Source organism: Salmo salar, chromosome ssa26 (assembly GCF_905237065.1).
Source record: "Salmo salar chromosome ssa26, Ssal_v3.1, whole genome shotgun sequence".
Taxonomy (NCBI): Eukaryota; Metazoa; Chordata; class Actinopteri; order Salmoniformes; family Salmonidae; genus Salmo; species Salmo salar.
The window spans coordinates 21591654-21608455 of NC_059467.1; the positions used below are offsets into that span (position 1 = coordinate 21591654).

Below are 16802 nucleotides of genomic sequence, written 5' to 3' on the forward strand. Positions count from 1 at the left end.
CCCCTATGCATAGTGCCAACTGTAAAGTTTGGTGGAGGAGGGATAATGGTCTGGGGCTGTTTTTCATGGTTCGGGATAGGCCCCTTACTTCCAGTGAAGGGAAATCTTAACGCAACAGCATGCAATGACATTCTAGACGATTCTGTGCTTCCAACTTTGTGGCAACAGTTTGGGGAAGGCCCTTTCATGTTTCAGCATGACAATGCCACCGGGCACAAAACGAGGTCCATACAGAAATGGTTTGTCGAGATTGGTGTGAAATAACTTTTTTTAAATAGTTTTTATTTAACCTTTATTTAACTAGGAAAGTCAGTTAAGAACAAATTCTTATTTACAATGACGGACTAAACTTGACTGGACTGCACAGAGCCCTGACCTAAACCCCATCGAACACCTTTGGGATGAATTGGAACGCTGACTGCGAGCCAGGCCTAATTGCCTAACATCAGTGCCCAACCTCACGAGTGCACTTGTGGCTGAATGGAAGCAAGTCCCCAAAGCAGTGTCCAACATGCATTGGAAAGCCTTCCCAGAAGAGTGGAGGCTGTTATAGCAGCAAAGGGGAGACAAACTCCATATTACTGCCCATGATTTTGGAATGAGATGTTTGACGAGCAGGTGTCCACATTCTTTTGGCCACGTAGTGTATGCAGGGGCAGCTAGTAGAGCTTAATTGCAAATCACATGTTCATCATCATAAAGGCTGGAGTGAACTGTATGGAACAGTATCAGATGGAAACATAAATAATACAAAAGTACATAATAATTTATGTCCATTAGACATATTAATATGCAAATAGTATTTAGTATCTTAGTGCCTTCAGAAAGTATTCACACCCCTTGTCTTTTCCAGATTTTGTTGTGTTGCAGCCTGAATTTAAAATGAATTAAATTGAGATTTTGTGTCACTGGCCTACACATAATGTCAAAGTGGATTTAAAAAAAAGAATTAATAAAAAATGAAAAGCTGAAATGTCTTCAGTCAATAAGTATTCAACCCCTTTGATATGGCAAGCCTAAATAAGTTCAGGAGTAAAAACAAGCCACATAATAAGTTGCATGGACTCACTCTGTGTGCAATAATATAGTTTAACATGATTTTTGAATGACTACCTCGTCTCTGTAACCCACACACACAATTATCTGTAAGGTCCCTCAGTCGAGCAATGAATTTCAAACACAGATTCAACCACAAAGACCAGGGAGGTTTCCAATACCTCACAAAGAATGGCACCTATTGGTAAAAAAGCAGACAGTGAATATCCATTTGAACATGGTGAAGTTATTAATTACACTTTGGAAGGTGTATCACTTTGGATGGTATATTGGATGGTGACACCTACTCCCGTTGCCTGCTGCACTGCTGCTTGGATTCCAGCTGGCGATCTGCTCACTGTCTGCCCTGGTTTTCTCACCCTATCTGGTACAGGTACCCCCACCACACCCCCCTTCCTCTCTCCCGAGCTTTCGCTCATCTCCAGCACACAGGCACTGTTGGGGCGAGTGACTCTGAACATACAATGGCTAGCCCCAAGTCGATAACACTAGAAGCTTATTACCTAAAATGGATCAATTGAAAGTGTGGGTTCACAGCTCCAATCCAGATGTGTTGGTCATTACTGAGACGTGGTTAAGGAAGAATGTTTTTAATACTGATGTTAACCTTTCTGGTTATAACCTTTTTCGGCAAGACAGATCTTCCAAAGGTGGGGGAGTGCAATCTTTACCAAGGATCACCTTCAGTGCTCGGTTGTCTCCACCAAGTCTGTCCCCAAACAATTTGATTTTCTGGTTTTAAGTATTAAACTTTCAAATAGCTCTTTGTTGACTGTTGCTAGGTACTATCGTCCTCCATCAGCACCGACCTGTACCCTACCTGCCCTAAGCTCTCTCCTGGCCCCTTAAACTAAGTCTGAATTTGTCTTGCTCTGTGACCTAAAGTGGGACATGCTTAAACCAACTGACCAAGTCCTAACGCAATGGGACTCCCTAAATCTTTCTCAGATTATTACCAATCCCACAAGGTATGACTCCAAACACCCAGAAAAGGCTACTCTTCTTGATGTTATCCTCACAAATAATCCTGATAGGTATCAGTCTGGTGTTTTCTGTAATGACCTTAGTGATCACTGTTTTACAGCCTGTGTTCGTAATGGCTGCTCAGTGAAATGACCTGTCCTGATTTGTCATAGACGCTTGCTAAAAAACTTTAATGAGCAAGCCTTCCTTCATGAACTGGCCTCTGTTAAATGGTATAGAATCAGCTTGATCTCTCACGCTGGTATGTACGATTTGGAGACAGGCGCAGGAATACACAATAGGTTTTTTTAATACACCCAAAACAAACACGTATACAAAAACACTGAGCTGTACCCAAACAAAAGAGCGAGGGTAAACCTCGTTGAACGACACAGGACGATACCCGTAATACACAATATATAAAGCACGCAACATAACAGCTGCACCAACGCATAGGTACTCACACGACCAACGAACATGGGAATAATAATCAAACAGGACAATGGTGAACAAAGGGCACACATATACAATTACTAATCAAAGGGAATAGGGACCAGGTGTGCGTAATGACAGTTCCGGAGGGATCCGTGACATGATCCCCTCTGTCGAAGACGCTTGGACCTTCTTTTTTTCCGATATTTTCAGTGGTATTGTTAACAAACCTGCCCCCATAAAGAAAATGAGAATTAAAAACAGGTTCAGCCCCTGGTTTGACCGTGATCTTGCAGAGTTACTCTACCTCAAGAATTGCATTTGGAGAAAGGCTCGGCACACTCATACTCATGCTGACTGGCTCTCGTTCAGGCAAATGAGAAATAAGTGCACTCAGGCGATCTGGAATGACAAAGTTAATTACTTTAAGGAGCAGTTCTCTCTCTATGGGTCTAACCCCAAGAAGTTCGGGAAAATGGTTAAAGAGCTGGAGAATAAACCCTCCTCCTCACAGCTGCCCATGAACAGTGAGAGACAGAATAATAACAAAAAAATCCAGAAAAATGCATGTCAAAAATGTTATAAAATGATTTGCATTTTAATGAGGGAAATAAGTATTTGACCCCTCTGCAAAACATAACTTAGTACTTGGTTGCAAAACCCTTGTTGGCAATCAGAGGTCAGACGTTTCTTGTAGTTGGCCACCAGGTTTGCACACATCTCAGGAGGGATTTTGTCCCACTCCTCTTTGCAGATCTTCTCCAAGTCATTAAGGTTTCGAGGCTGACGTTTGGCAACTCGAACCTTCAGCTCCCTCCACAGATTTTCTATAGGATTAAGGTCTGGAGACTGGCTAGGCCACTCCAGGACCTTAATGTGCTTATTCTTGAGCCACTCCTTTGTTGCCTTGGCCGTGTGTTTTGGGTCATTGTCATGCTGGAATACCCATCCATAACCCATTTTCAGCTGCCTTGAGATCATTGACAAGATCCTCCCGTGTAGTTCTGGGCTGATTCCTCACCGTTCTCATGATCATTGCAACTCCACGAGGTGAGATTTTGCATGGAGCCCCAGGCCGAGGGAGATTGACAGTTCTTTTGTGTTTCTTCCATTTGCGAATAATCGCACCAATCGCACCACTCCCTTTAAGAGTGTGCTCCTAATCTCAGCTCATTACCTGTATAAAAGACACCTGGGAGCCAGAAATCTTTCTGATTGAGAGGGGGTCAAATACTTATTTCCCTCATTAAAATGCAAATCAATTTAAAACATTTTTGACATGCGTTTTCTGGATTTTTGTTGTTGTTATTCTGTCTCTCACTGTTCAAATAAACCTACCATTCAAATTATAGACTGATCATTTCTTTGTCAGTGGGCAAACGTACAAAATCAGCAGGGGATCAAATACTTTTTTCCCTCACTATATATACTGCTCAAAAAAATAAAGGGAACACTTAAACAACACATCCTAGATCTGAATGAAAGAAATAATCTTATTAAATACTTTTTTCTTTACATAGTTGAATGTGCTGACAACAAAATCACACAAAAATAATCAATGGAAATCCAATTTATCAACCCATGGAGGTCTGGATTTGGAGTCACACTCAAAATTAAAGTGGAAAACCACACTACAGGCTGATCCATCTTTGATGTAATGTCCTTAAAACAAGTCAAAATGAGGCTCAGTAGTGTGTGTGGCCTCCACGTGCCTGTATGACCTCCCTACAACGCCTGGGCATGCTCCTGATGAGGTGGCGGATGGTCTCCTGAGGGATCTCCTCCCAGACCTGGACTAAAGCATCCGCCAACTCCTGGACAGTCTCTGGTGCAACGTGGCGTTGGTGGATGGAGCGAGACATGATGTCCCAGATGTGCTTAATTGGATTCAGGTCTGGGGAACGGGCGGGCCAGTCCATAGCATCAATGCCTACCTCTTGCAGGAACTGCTGACACACTCCAGCCACATGAGGTCTAGCATTGTCTTGCATTAGGAGGAACCCAGGGCCAACCGCACCAGCATATGGTCTCGCAAGGGGTCTGAGGATCTCATCTCGGTACCTAATGGCAGTCAGGCTACCTCTGGCGAGCACATGGAGGGCTGTGCGGCCCCCCAAAGAAATGCCACCCCGCACCATGACTGACCCACCGCCAAACCGGTCATGATGGAGGATGTTGCAGGCAGCAGAACGTTCTCCACGGCGTCTCCAGACTCTGTCACGTCTGTCACGTGCTCAGTGTGAACCTGCTTTCATCTGTGAAGAGCACAGGGCGCCAGTGGCGAATTTGCCAATCTTGGTGTTCTCTGGCTAATGCCAAACGTCCTGCACGGTGTTGGGCTGTAAGCACAACCCCCACCTGTGGACGTCGGGCCCTCATACCACCCTCATGGAGTCTGTTTCTGACCGTTTGAGCAGACACATGCACATTTGTGGCCTGCTGGAGGTCATTTTGCAGGGCTCTGGCAGTGCTTCTCCTGCTCCTCCTTGCACAAAGGCGGAGGTAGCGGTCCTGCTGCTGGGTTGTTGCCCTCCTACGGCCTCCTCCACGTCTCCTGATGTACTGGCCTGTCTCCTGGTAGCGCCTCCATGCTCTGGACACTACGCTGACAGACACAGCAAACCTTCTTGCCACAGCTCGCATTGATGTGCCATCCTGGATGAGCTGCACTACCTGAGCCACTTGTGTGGGTTGTAGACTCCGTCTCATGCTACCACTAGAGTGAAAGCACCGCCAGCATTCAAAAGTGACCAAAACATCAGCCAGGAAGCATAGGAACTGAGAAGTGGTCTGTGGTTACCACCTGCAGAACCACTCCTTTATTGGGGGTGTCTTGCTAATTGCCTATAATTTCCGCCTGTTGTCTATTCCATTTGCACAACAGCATGTGAAATGTATTGTCAATCAGTGTTGCTTCCTAAGTGGACAGTTTGATTTCACATAAGTGTGATTGACTTGGAGTTACATTGTGTTGTTTAAGTGTTCCCTTTATTTTTTTGAGCAATGTATATATTAATTTTTTTGTTTTTTTTGTTTTGTTATTATTATTTTTTTGTGGCCTCTTGGGCCCCCCACAGGCCTGGGCTAAGGGGCTTCAGCCCCAGTAAGCCCTTGCATTAAAACCGGCCCTGGCCCTCAAACCAGTCCGCGTGCTGCACTATTGTCAATCCACCCAGTGAGCAAATCACTTCACCCCCATCTTTCAAAAACTGTATCACTTCGCATCAAGACAGCGAGAGAAATAAATCTAACAATTTCCTCAAACGCCGCATGTCATCCACCAGCGAGAGCAGGTACGATAAATAAACTACATGATATTATGCTCGGTCAGAAGGAACAAACCTTCATCTATCTCCTCATAAACTTGTTTCGCCTATTCGAATTAACCATTAACTCGGGCACAACCAGATCATTGCCATAGCAACGGCGATCATTCCTGGTAGAGAACTTGACATTACAGTGAGAAAGCGCAAGAGTTATGTGGCGGCAGTAGCTCTCGTTTCTGATAACGCCCCCGGTCAATGTGACAGGAAGATAGCCAAAACGTCCTTCCCATATGATTCAAGGAGGATGGAATGAAATAGACTACAGATAGCCAGTTTGAATTCGATGAGAGCTTGCCTATATTGCACACAATAAAACAACGCTGCAGCCAAAACACTGCATGCTATGCAGGCACAAGATTAGGCTATAAACCTATTCTCTTAGAAAAAGGGTTTCAAACGTGTTCTTCGGTTGACCCTATAGGCAGTGGTGTAAAGTACTTAAGTAAAATACTTAAATGTACTACTTAAGTTGTTTTTTGTGGTATCTGTACTTTACTATATATTTTTGCCAACTTTTACACCTCTACATTCTTAAAGAAAATAATGTTGGCAACTTTTTACTCCATACATTTTCCCTGGCACCCAATGGTACTCAATGCATTTCGAATGCTTAGCAGGACAGGAAAATGGTCCAATTCACACACTTATCAAGAGAACACCCTGGTCATCCCTACTGCTTCTGATCTGGCAGACTCACTAAACACAAATGCTTCGTGTGTAAATGATGTCTGAGTGTTAAGAGTGTGCCCCTGGCTATCCATAAATTAAAATAACAAGAAAATTATGCTGTCTGGTTTGCCTAATATAAGGAATGTGAAATAATTTATACTTTTCCTTTTTATACTTATGTATATTTTTGCAATTACATTTACTTTTGATACTTAAGTATATATAAAACCAAATACTTGTAGACTTTTACTCAAGTAGTATTTTACTGGGTCATTTTCTATTAAGGTATATTTACTTTTACTCAAGTATGACAATTGGGTAGTTTTTCCACCACTGTCTCTTGCTGGTTCCAGGTAAAACCCTTTTGGTTCCAGGTAGAAGCATTTTGGATTCCATGTAGAACCCTCTGTAGAAAGGCTTCTACAGAACCCTAACCTAACCTAACCTAACCTAACCTAACCTAACCTAACCTAACCTAACCTAACCTAACCTAACCCTAATCCTTAATAATGTGTCATCCTTTTGTAAATGCCTTATAAATAGTTGAATATGGACCATATTAAAGTGTAACTGTCTATTTAGCATAAAAACTACAGAAGCTGCTCACCCTACAAAAAACAATGCTAAAACATGCTGGATTCCGCTGCATAATTTCAAGATTCAAACTTGAAAACTCATCAGTCACGGAGTTGTTTTCCTGCACAACTACAGGAGGGACTAGGCTAGGGAGAGATTAGAATTCAGAGTACATGCCTCTCTAGGCTGCTCCTGAGAAGAAATACTATATATCAGGGCTTTTCGTTGTAGCCTACATTAGGCTAGGCCTGTTTGGTATTCAAATGCTCTGAACGAGGCTGCAGTGCTGTGGTCGGTCCCGCTTCCGTATTCATAGCGCAAGGGACAGGAACGTTGCCAGAGTGACCGTCAGGACCTTCGACTTCTCTGTGCGGGAGTGAAGGCATGGGGCAATGTTGGGCAATCTAGTTTCACCCTGTTGCGCACTCCGTAATGATCGTTTGTTTTCTGGTTTCTCAGTACTAATACTAAAGAATACAATCAGCCTTTTATTTTCTGCAAGGAATGTATTTTACAGAAATGTTAGCAAATTCACGCAAAAACACACTTGCAAAACACCTAGGCCTAAAGCCATTATGTCAATTATGTCATTGGTAAGATGGCTGTTGTTACGGGGGTTGCCCTATTTCCCAGGACAAGTGACATGAGCATTCGTGCAAGTTGAGCCTGTGGATGCCCCATGTGGCAGGCAATTTTTTTCCCTAATAACAACTACTGTAGATGCAAAGAATTCCAGTAGTCTGGTCTTTCTGGTTCAACACACACGTGAGTGGTGATGTCTGTGAGTGTGTGTGTGTTTGTGTGTGTGTGCATCCCCTGTATGTAGTGAAAAATAGTTATTTTACATTTTCGGGCAAGTAATCATAATCTTTGGGCAACCAAAATATATGACTGACATGCCCGACGGGCAAATGCCTTTGAGACCTGAATGTCAATTCCTGCGTTCTATAGGATGAACTAGACTAGAATAGACTACTTGCTTCTTTTGCTTGTTTAGTTCCCCTAAACCTAGTAGGCCATTGTTCCCTTTCCTATAGCCCTTCCTCTAGCTACCTTTTCTTGCAACCTCTCACTCATTACTGCCTTTAAGAGCTCTATACACCGAGAGAGAGGGAGAGCATTAACCACACTGACCCATTACTGCCTTTAAGAGCTCTATACACCGAGAGAGAGGGAGATCATTAACCACACTGACCCATTACTGCCTTTAAGAGCTCTATACACCGAGAGAGAGGGAGAGCATTAACCACACTGACCCATTACTGCCTTTAAGAGCTCTATACACCGAGAGAGAGGGAGAGCATTAACCACACTGACCCATTACTGCCTTTAAGAGCTCTATACACCGAGAGAGAGGGAGAGCATTAACCACACTGACCCATTACTGCCTTTAAGAGCTCTATACACCGAGAGAGAGGGAGATCATTAACCACAATGACCCATTACTGCCTTTAAGAGCTCTATACACCGAGAGAGAGGGAGATCATTAACCACACTGACCCATTACTGCCTTTAAGAGCTCTATACACCGAGAGAGAGGGAGATCATTAACCACACTGACCCATTACTGCCTTTAAGAGCTCTATACACCGAGAGAGAGAGAGATCATTAACCACACTGACCCATTACTGCCTTTAAGAGCTCTATACACCGAGAGAGAGGGAGAGCATTAACCACACTGACCCATTACTGCCTTTAAGAGCTCTATACACCGAGAGAGAGGGAGATCATTAACCACACTGACCCATTACTGCCTTTAAGAGCTCTATACACCGAGAGAGAGGGAGAGCATTAACCACACTGACCCATTACTGCCTTTAAGAGCTCTATACACCGAGAGAGAGAGAGATCATTAACCACACTGACCCATTACTGCCTTTAAGAGCTCTATACACAGAGAGAGAGGGAGAGCATTAACCACACTGACCCATTACTGCCTTTAAGAGCTCTATACACCGAGAGAGAGGGAGAGCATTAACCACACTGACCCATTACTGCCTTTAAGAGCTCTATACACCGAGAGAGAGGGAGATCATTAACCACACTGACCCATTACTGCCTTTAAGAGCTCTATACACCGAGAGAGAGGGAGAGCATTAACCACACTGACCCATTACTGCCTTTAAGAGCTCTATACACCGAGAGAGAGGGAGATCATTAACCACACTGACCCATTACTGCCTTTAAGAGCTCTATACACAGAGAGAGAGGGAGAGCATTAACCACACTGACCCATTACTGCCTTTAAGAGCTCTATACACAGAGAGAGAGGGAGAGCATTAACCACACTGACCCATTACTGCCTTTAAGAGCTCTATACACAGAGAGAGATGGAGAGCATTAACCACACTGACCCATTACTGCCTTTAAGAGCTCTATACACCGAGAGAGAGGGAGATCATTAACCACACTGACCCATTACTGCCTTTAAGAGCTCTATACACAGAGAGAGAGGGAGAGCATTAACCACACTGACCCATTACTGCCTTTAAGAGCTCTATACACAGAGAGAGAGGGAGAGCATTAACCACACTGACCCATTACTGCCTTTAAGAGCTCTATACACCGAGAGAGAGGGAGATCATTAACCACACTGACCCATTACTGTCTTTAAGAGCTCTATACACCGAGAGAGAGGGAGAGCATTAACCACACTGACCCATTACTGCCTTTAAGAGCTCTATACACCGAGAGAGAGGGAGATCATTAACCACACTGACCCATTACTGCCTTTAAGAGCTCTATACACAGAGAGAGAGGGAGAGCATTAACCACACTGACCCATTACTGCCTTTAAGAGCTCTATACACAGAGAGAGAGGGAGAGCATTAACCACACTGACCCATTACTGCCTTTAAGAGCTCTATACACAGAGAGAGAGGGAGAGCATTAACCACACTGACCCATTACTGCCTTTAAGAGCTCTATACACCGAGAGAGAGGGAGATCATTAACCACACTGACCCATTACTGCCTTTAAGAGCTCTATACACAGAGAGAGAGGGAGAGCATTAACCACACTGACCCATTACTGCCTTTAAGAGCTCGATACACAGAGAGAGAGGGAGAGCATTAACCACACTGACCCATTACTGCCTTTAAGAGCTCTATACACCGAGAGAGAGGGAGAGCATTAACCACACTGACCCATTACTGCCTTTAAGAGCTCTATACACCGAGAGAGAGGGGAGAGCATTAACCACACTGACCCATTACTGCCTTTAAGAGCTCTATACACCGAGAGAGAGGGAGAGCATTAACCACACTGACCCATTACTGCCTTTAAGAGCTCTATACACCGAGAGAGAGGGAGATCATTAACCACACTGACCCATTACTGCCTTTAAGAGCTCTATACACCGAGAGAGAGGGAGAGCATTAACCACACTGACCCATTACTGCCTTTAAGAGCTCTATACACCGAGAGAGAGGGAGATCATTAACCACACTGACCCATTACTGCCTTTAAGAGCTCTATACACCGAGAGAGAGGGAGAGCATTAACCACACTGACCCATTACTGCCTTTAAGAGCTCTATACACCGAGAGAGAGGGAGAGCATTAACCACACTGACCCATTACTGCCTTTAAGAGCTCTATACACCGAGAGAGAGGGAGATCATTAACCACACTGACCCATTACTGCCTTTAAGAGCTCTATACAACGAGAGAGAGGGAGAGCATTAACCACACTGACCCATTACTGCCTTTAAGAGCTCTATACACAGAGAGAGAGGGAGAGCATTAACCACACTGACCCATTACTGCCTTTAAGAGCTCTATACACCGAGAGAGAGGGAGAGCATTAACCACACTGACCCATTACTGCCTTTAAGAGCTCTATACACCGAGAGAGAGGGAGATCATTAACCACACTGACCCATTACTGCCTTTAAGAGCTCTATACACCGAGAGAGAGGGAGAGCATTAACCACACTGACCCATTACTGCCTTTAAGAGCTCTATACACCGAGAGAGAGGGAGAGCATTAACCACACTGACCCATTACTGCCTTTAAGAGCTCTATACACAGAGAGAGAGGGAGAGCATTAACCACACTGATCCATTACTGCCTTTAAGAGCTCTATACACAGAGAGAGAGGGAGAGCATTAACCACACTGATCGCTCTCTTCAATGGCTTCTCATGTCAGAGAACTAGTCCACTCCATCCCCACAGACCATCTTTCTTTCTCTCTCTCTCTCTCTCTCTCTCTCTCTCTCTCTCTCTCTCTCTCTCTCTCTCGCTCTCTTTCTCTGTTCTTGCCTTCAGAGCAGAGTGAGAGATGTGTACTCACCCAGTGAATTGAATTAATCAAATTTGATGAATTGCTCAAGCCATTCCACCCCCACCTCCCACCCTCCATGACCAAGGCTATCACAAGCACGTTTATCCCTGCTGGCTGACAGGGCCAGAAGGATGGGGGTTTACTTACGCATCCTAACCCTCCAATCAGGCTTCAGAGGCCACTTGTTGGAAGTGCATGTGTGTGCAGGCACACACACACACACACACACACACACACACACACACACACACACACACACACACACACACACACACACACACACACACACACACACACACACTCACACATCACCACCCACGCATGTGTGTTGAGTATCGCATTTTGATGTGTGTGTAAGGGACTGCTTGCTTGCTGTGCTCCAGTGGATTTGCTTATAGAGGCTTCTCAGCCTGTGATTCCTCACCATCCTGCCAAGTTACCCTGCCCAGGGCCTGAGCTAAACACTCCACTGCAGGAGTGGGACAAAACTGCATTTACACACCCCAGATCATTCCCTTTGCCCCTAACCCTTCACTCTTGTCTCTTTCTTTCTTTCTTTCTTCTCCCTCTCTCTCTCTCTCTCTCTCTTTCTCACTATCTCTCTCCACCTCGCAGGTACACCTATAAGCAGTACAAGGAGACAGCTGATTGGCTGCTGGAGCGTACGCAGCACATGCCCAAGGTGGCCATCATCTGTGGTTCTGGACTGGGAGGGCTGGCAGACTTACTGGAGAATAGTGTAGCCTTCCCTTATAAAGACATCCCTCGCTTCCCTCAGAGCACAGGTACAGTATACACGCATAACCTTGAAGACTTCTTATCTCTGACACAGTGTTGTGAGTCTGTAGCTTAACATCTCATTCACCTCAAAGCACATGACTACATTGCATAATAAATTTCTAAAGCCATGTCATCAACATTGGTCCCAGGTGACATCATTAATGAGGGACCATGGTGGGTAGATGGGGGGGGGGTTGCTGGGTTGTTTTCCTACTCAGACGTAAGCTCTGGGGGACAGGGCTTAATCACCCCTCAGGCGGTAGGGGAACTGGCTCTGTCACTGAGACACACAGGGAGAGGCCCACCTACTATACACACACACCAAACTCCACCATACTGCACACCAGGTAGACTGGTCTGTTAGTGCTTTGACCTGCAACTTGACCCTGTTTCCTCATCTGTCTCCCTTAATCCCATCCCATGCAGGGTAACATACGTGTGTGTGTGTGTGTGTGTGCGTGTGTGTGCAACACCTCGTCGGACCCAAGTCTGGCAGGGAAGTTGTTGCATTTTAGTGTGAATGTGCCTGTGTACCACAACCAGCCGGTGGCACCTTAATTGTGCAGGACAGACTGCTAGTAATGGCTGGAATGGAATAATGGAATGGTATCAAACACATCAAACACATGGTTTCCATGTTGTTCATACCATTTCATTCACTCCATTCCAGCCATTATTGTGAGCCGTCTTCCCCTCAGCAACCTCCTGTGCTGTGCACGTATTTGTCTCTCTCTCTCTCTCTCTCTCTCTCTCTCTCTCTCTCTCTCTCTCTCTCTCTCTCTCTCTCTCTCTCTCTCTCTCTCTCTCTCTCTCTCTCTCTCTTTCTATCAGTGCTGGGAATCTGGTGTTTGGGGAGCTGCAAGGGAAGGCCTGTGTTTGTATGCAGGGCAGGTTCCATTACTATGAGTGCTACAGCATTGCCATGGTTCGACTGCCTCTTCCGCTCTGAAACATAATGCAACACACATACAGCACATACCATGCTGTGTATGCTATGCTTTCCATAAAAAGTATTTTGAAGACAAATTGCTGTAAAATAAAGATGTGCAATAAACATATGCAACTGATACTGTCTAAGCAGGACCTACTCTACAGGACCTCTGTGTGTTGTGCAGGTGACGTACCCGGCGCGTGTGTTTATATATACTGTATATTCTGTGTGTTGTGCAGGTGACGTACCCGGCGCGTGTGTTTATATATACTGTATATTCTGTGTGTTGTGCAGGTGACGTACCCGGTGCGTGTGTTTATATATACTGTATATTCTGTGTGTTGTGCAGGTGACGTACCCGGTGCGTGTGTTTATATATACTGTATATTCTGTGTGTTGTGCAGGTGACGTACCCGGCGCGTGTGTTTATATATACTGTATATTCTGTGTGTTGTGCAGGTGGCGTACCCGGTGCGTGTGTTTATATATACTGTATATTCTGTGTGTTGTGCAGGTGGCGTACCCGGTGCGTTTGTTTATACATACTGTATATTCTGTGTGTTGTGCAGGTGACGTACCGGTGCGTGTGTTTATACATACTGTATATTCTGTGTGTTGTGCAGGTGACGTACCCGGTGCGTGTGTTTATATATACTGTATATTCTGTGTGTTGTGCAGGTGACGTACCCGGTGCGTGTGTTTATATATACTGTATATTCTGTGTGTTGTGCAGGTGACGTACCCGGTGCGTGTGTTTACTCTAGTTAGGGTGGAGACGTTGATATTGACCAACGCTGCAGGAGGACTGAACCCTAAGTTCAATGTTGGTGACATCATGTTGATCGGACACCACATCAATATGCCAGGCCTCTGAGGGGACACAACGATGACAGGTGAGACACCTAAACTTTGAGACAGTCAAACAGGTGCCTTTGATCATCAGTGAGCCACCCAAACACTGAGGCCAAATGACCATAAATGACACCCTATTCTATGGGATTCTTTCTAATGCACTTTCTATTGTATTGGGAATAGAGTGTCATTTGAGATTTGTCATGTTTGAGTCTGAACTAGCAATTCAAGTGCCTCTAAGCAGTCATCGCTAAGCCACTGATAATGAGATGTCGATAACCTAAGTGGAGTTATTACGATAATGAGTCATTTAGCTGTGATGAGGTCTTATTATCATCATTAGGTACTTTGATTGTTGAAGGTATGTGTGGACTTTAAAAAAGGACACTTTGGCATGTGAGGTTTTGGGGTGTATGTTTGAGAGGGTTCAGTGTGTGTTAACTCAACTAAGTGTGTGTGTGTGTGTGTGTGTGTGTGTGTGTGTGTGTGTGTGTGTGTGTGTGTGTGTGTGTGTGTGTGTGTGTGTGTGTGTGTGTGTGTGCGCGCATGCTCCAGTAACGAGTATTTTGGGTATCAGAGTCACTCCAGCATCTATCTCTCTGCTCTACCAAATGCCTCACTATTGATCTTACTGTAGGTATCAAGTATAACTTTGAAAAAATACTGTACTACCCCCCTCTCACCGTTCTTCATTTACTCCCATTTTCTCCCCCATCCATCCATGCATCCCTCTCTCACTGCCTCATCTCCCTCGCAGTAAGCCCAGCTCTTCTATAGGGTCTGTTTAGATTTAAGCTTCTCCTCAGACTCCTTGGCCATTCAACCCCATAGCTGGCATAAATCATATCACACAGTTGGAGAACTATATTGTACTGCCACTAAAGTATGATAAAGCCTCTTTAGGTTCTGGTATGGGGGATATCCCCACTCCTCATTTATCTATTTTCTTCTCACTTTTCTCCCATTCTTTCTATTTGGGGCTCCAGCAGCTTTGATAAAGCTTGAAGGTGTGTGTGTGTGTGTGTGTGTGTGTGTGTGTGTGTGTGTGTGTGTGTGTGTGTGTGTGTGTGTGTGTGTGTGTGTGTGTGTGTGTGTGCCGTTTGGCTCGAGAGGTGGCGGAGGAGCAGGGCTGTTCCTCTTTCCTCCAACAGGGGGTGTACTGCAATGTGGGCGGCCCCGCCTTTGAGACAGTGGCAGAGACCAAGATTCTGCTAAGCCTGGGGGCAGACGCTGTGGGTGAGTACAAGACACTGATTTATGGTCAGCTTTCAGATCTATGCCAAAGGGCAACTTGTACCTTCAGGGAGCACATCGGGCCTCTGACGTGTATACTGTCTTCTGACTGAGAAAATGGAGAAGGCTCTCCCGAAGAGCACTATTATCTGAAAGAGAGCAACGCGGCTCTAAATATTTTACTAGTTTGTGACTCACTGACACCGGCCCTCGGTTAGAGGGGAATAAAGCAGCCCAAGAATGAACACATAGGAACTTTATTTAAACACACTGAGGAAGAGGAGTATGTTGATGCATATGGTAATGTACATGGGGATGAAACGTTGGAGAGGTAGTGGAATGGTAGTGGATTTTGGGCACGCACACCATCCCACAAGTCCAGAGATATTATTGAGTCCAGTTGTTGATGGGCAGAGACAGAGATGTCTGTCACTGCTTGAGGGATACTACAAGTATTGTGCGACCTGTATAGTCAAGAGGATGGGCAAATGTCCGGCCCCCTACTAACCTCCCTAGCAACCAACCAGGGCACATCTCATGCAGGTCAGGGAGAGTTTGAGAGGCAGGTTTATGGGCCCCCCCAGGTTTATGGGGCCCCCTAGACTCTCAGGCTCCAGTTGTGGGTGATGGGTGGTGGAGTGTGAAGCTCAGGGTTGTGAGGTGCTAATACCAGTCACTGGAATTTGTAATACTATCTAACCAATGACACAATCAATAAAACCCGGTGTGCCCATCCCACTGGACACACACTGGCTGAATCAACAGTGTTTCCATGTCATTTTCATGTAACCAACGTGGAATAGACGTTGAATTAACGTCTAGGCCCAGTGAGATATCTATGCCAATGGGGTCAGCTTCAGGGGTCACAGTTCAATTGATCTGAACCCTGAGTGGTGTCAGTTAGAGGGTAACAGGTTGACAGGGGAGGAAGCTGTACATGTTATCCTTTGACATGACTCTTTTTCTAGGTCTCCCCTTCCCCCTATCTTTCCCTTCCCCTCTTTATCCCCTGTCTTCACACACCCTCCTATATCACTTTCTCTCTCTCCCTCTGCCTCCTTCTGACCTCTCCCTTTTATCTCTGTCTTGCTCCCTGGCTCTCGCTCCCTCTCACTCAGGTATGAGTACAGTGCCAGAAGTGATAGTGGCTCGTCACAGTGGTCTGCGTGTGTTTGGCCTGTCTCTCATCACCATCCACGTGGTGTCAGAGTACGGCAGCCAGGACCGCGTCAACCATGAGGAGGTGCTGGAAATCCCCTAGCGACGCACACAGGACCTGCAGAAACTCATCATCAACCTCCTGGCCTGAATATAGATACACACACTATCTTATAGTGATGTTCAATAAAAACCAATGGCAGCTTGAATCCGAGAGGAACGAGTGTATCTGATTCCACACACTGTATCCAAATCAGTATTTGTGAGTTTAGATGTTTACAGCACTACTTTACACACCCCACTCTATGTGAGAAACTCAGGGTTTACTTCTCCAGAGAGCCATGTTGATATGTGCAGATGTGTGTGACTGAGTTATTATTATGTACCTGAGAGAGAGAGGACTTGGAATACAGTGAACTCAACTCCACCTTATTATTGTCCACAACTGATAAATCTTTCTTAAGTAATATCTTATTTTTTTTTAAAAGCTGACACTGATATTCCATTCAGTCCAAAGTCATTTTTGTAACTATCTTTGT

General features: G+C 45.1%; 1 protein-coding gene across 1 annotated transcript; it reads left to right on the plus strand.

Annotated features, from left to right (window-relative positions):
• Positions 1-5614: 5614 nt before the first annotated feature.
• Positions 5615-16366, plus strand: LOC106587406 (purine nucleoside phosphorylase-like). Its single transcript, XM_045709125.1, has 4 exons — positions 5615-5744; positions 11925-12094; positions 14983-15108; positions 16224-16366. Exons 1-4 carry the CDS (start codon positions 5722-5724, stop codon positions 16364-16366), a joined length of 462 nt encoding a protein of 153 aa, XP_045565081.1. The 5' UTR covers positions 5615-5721.
• Positions 16367-16802: the final 436 nt, after the last annotated feature.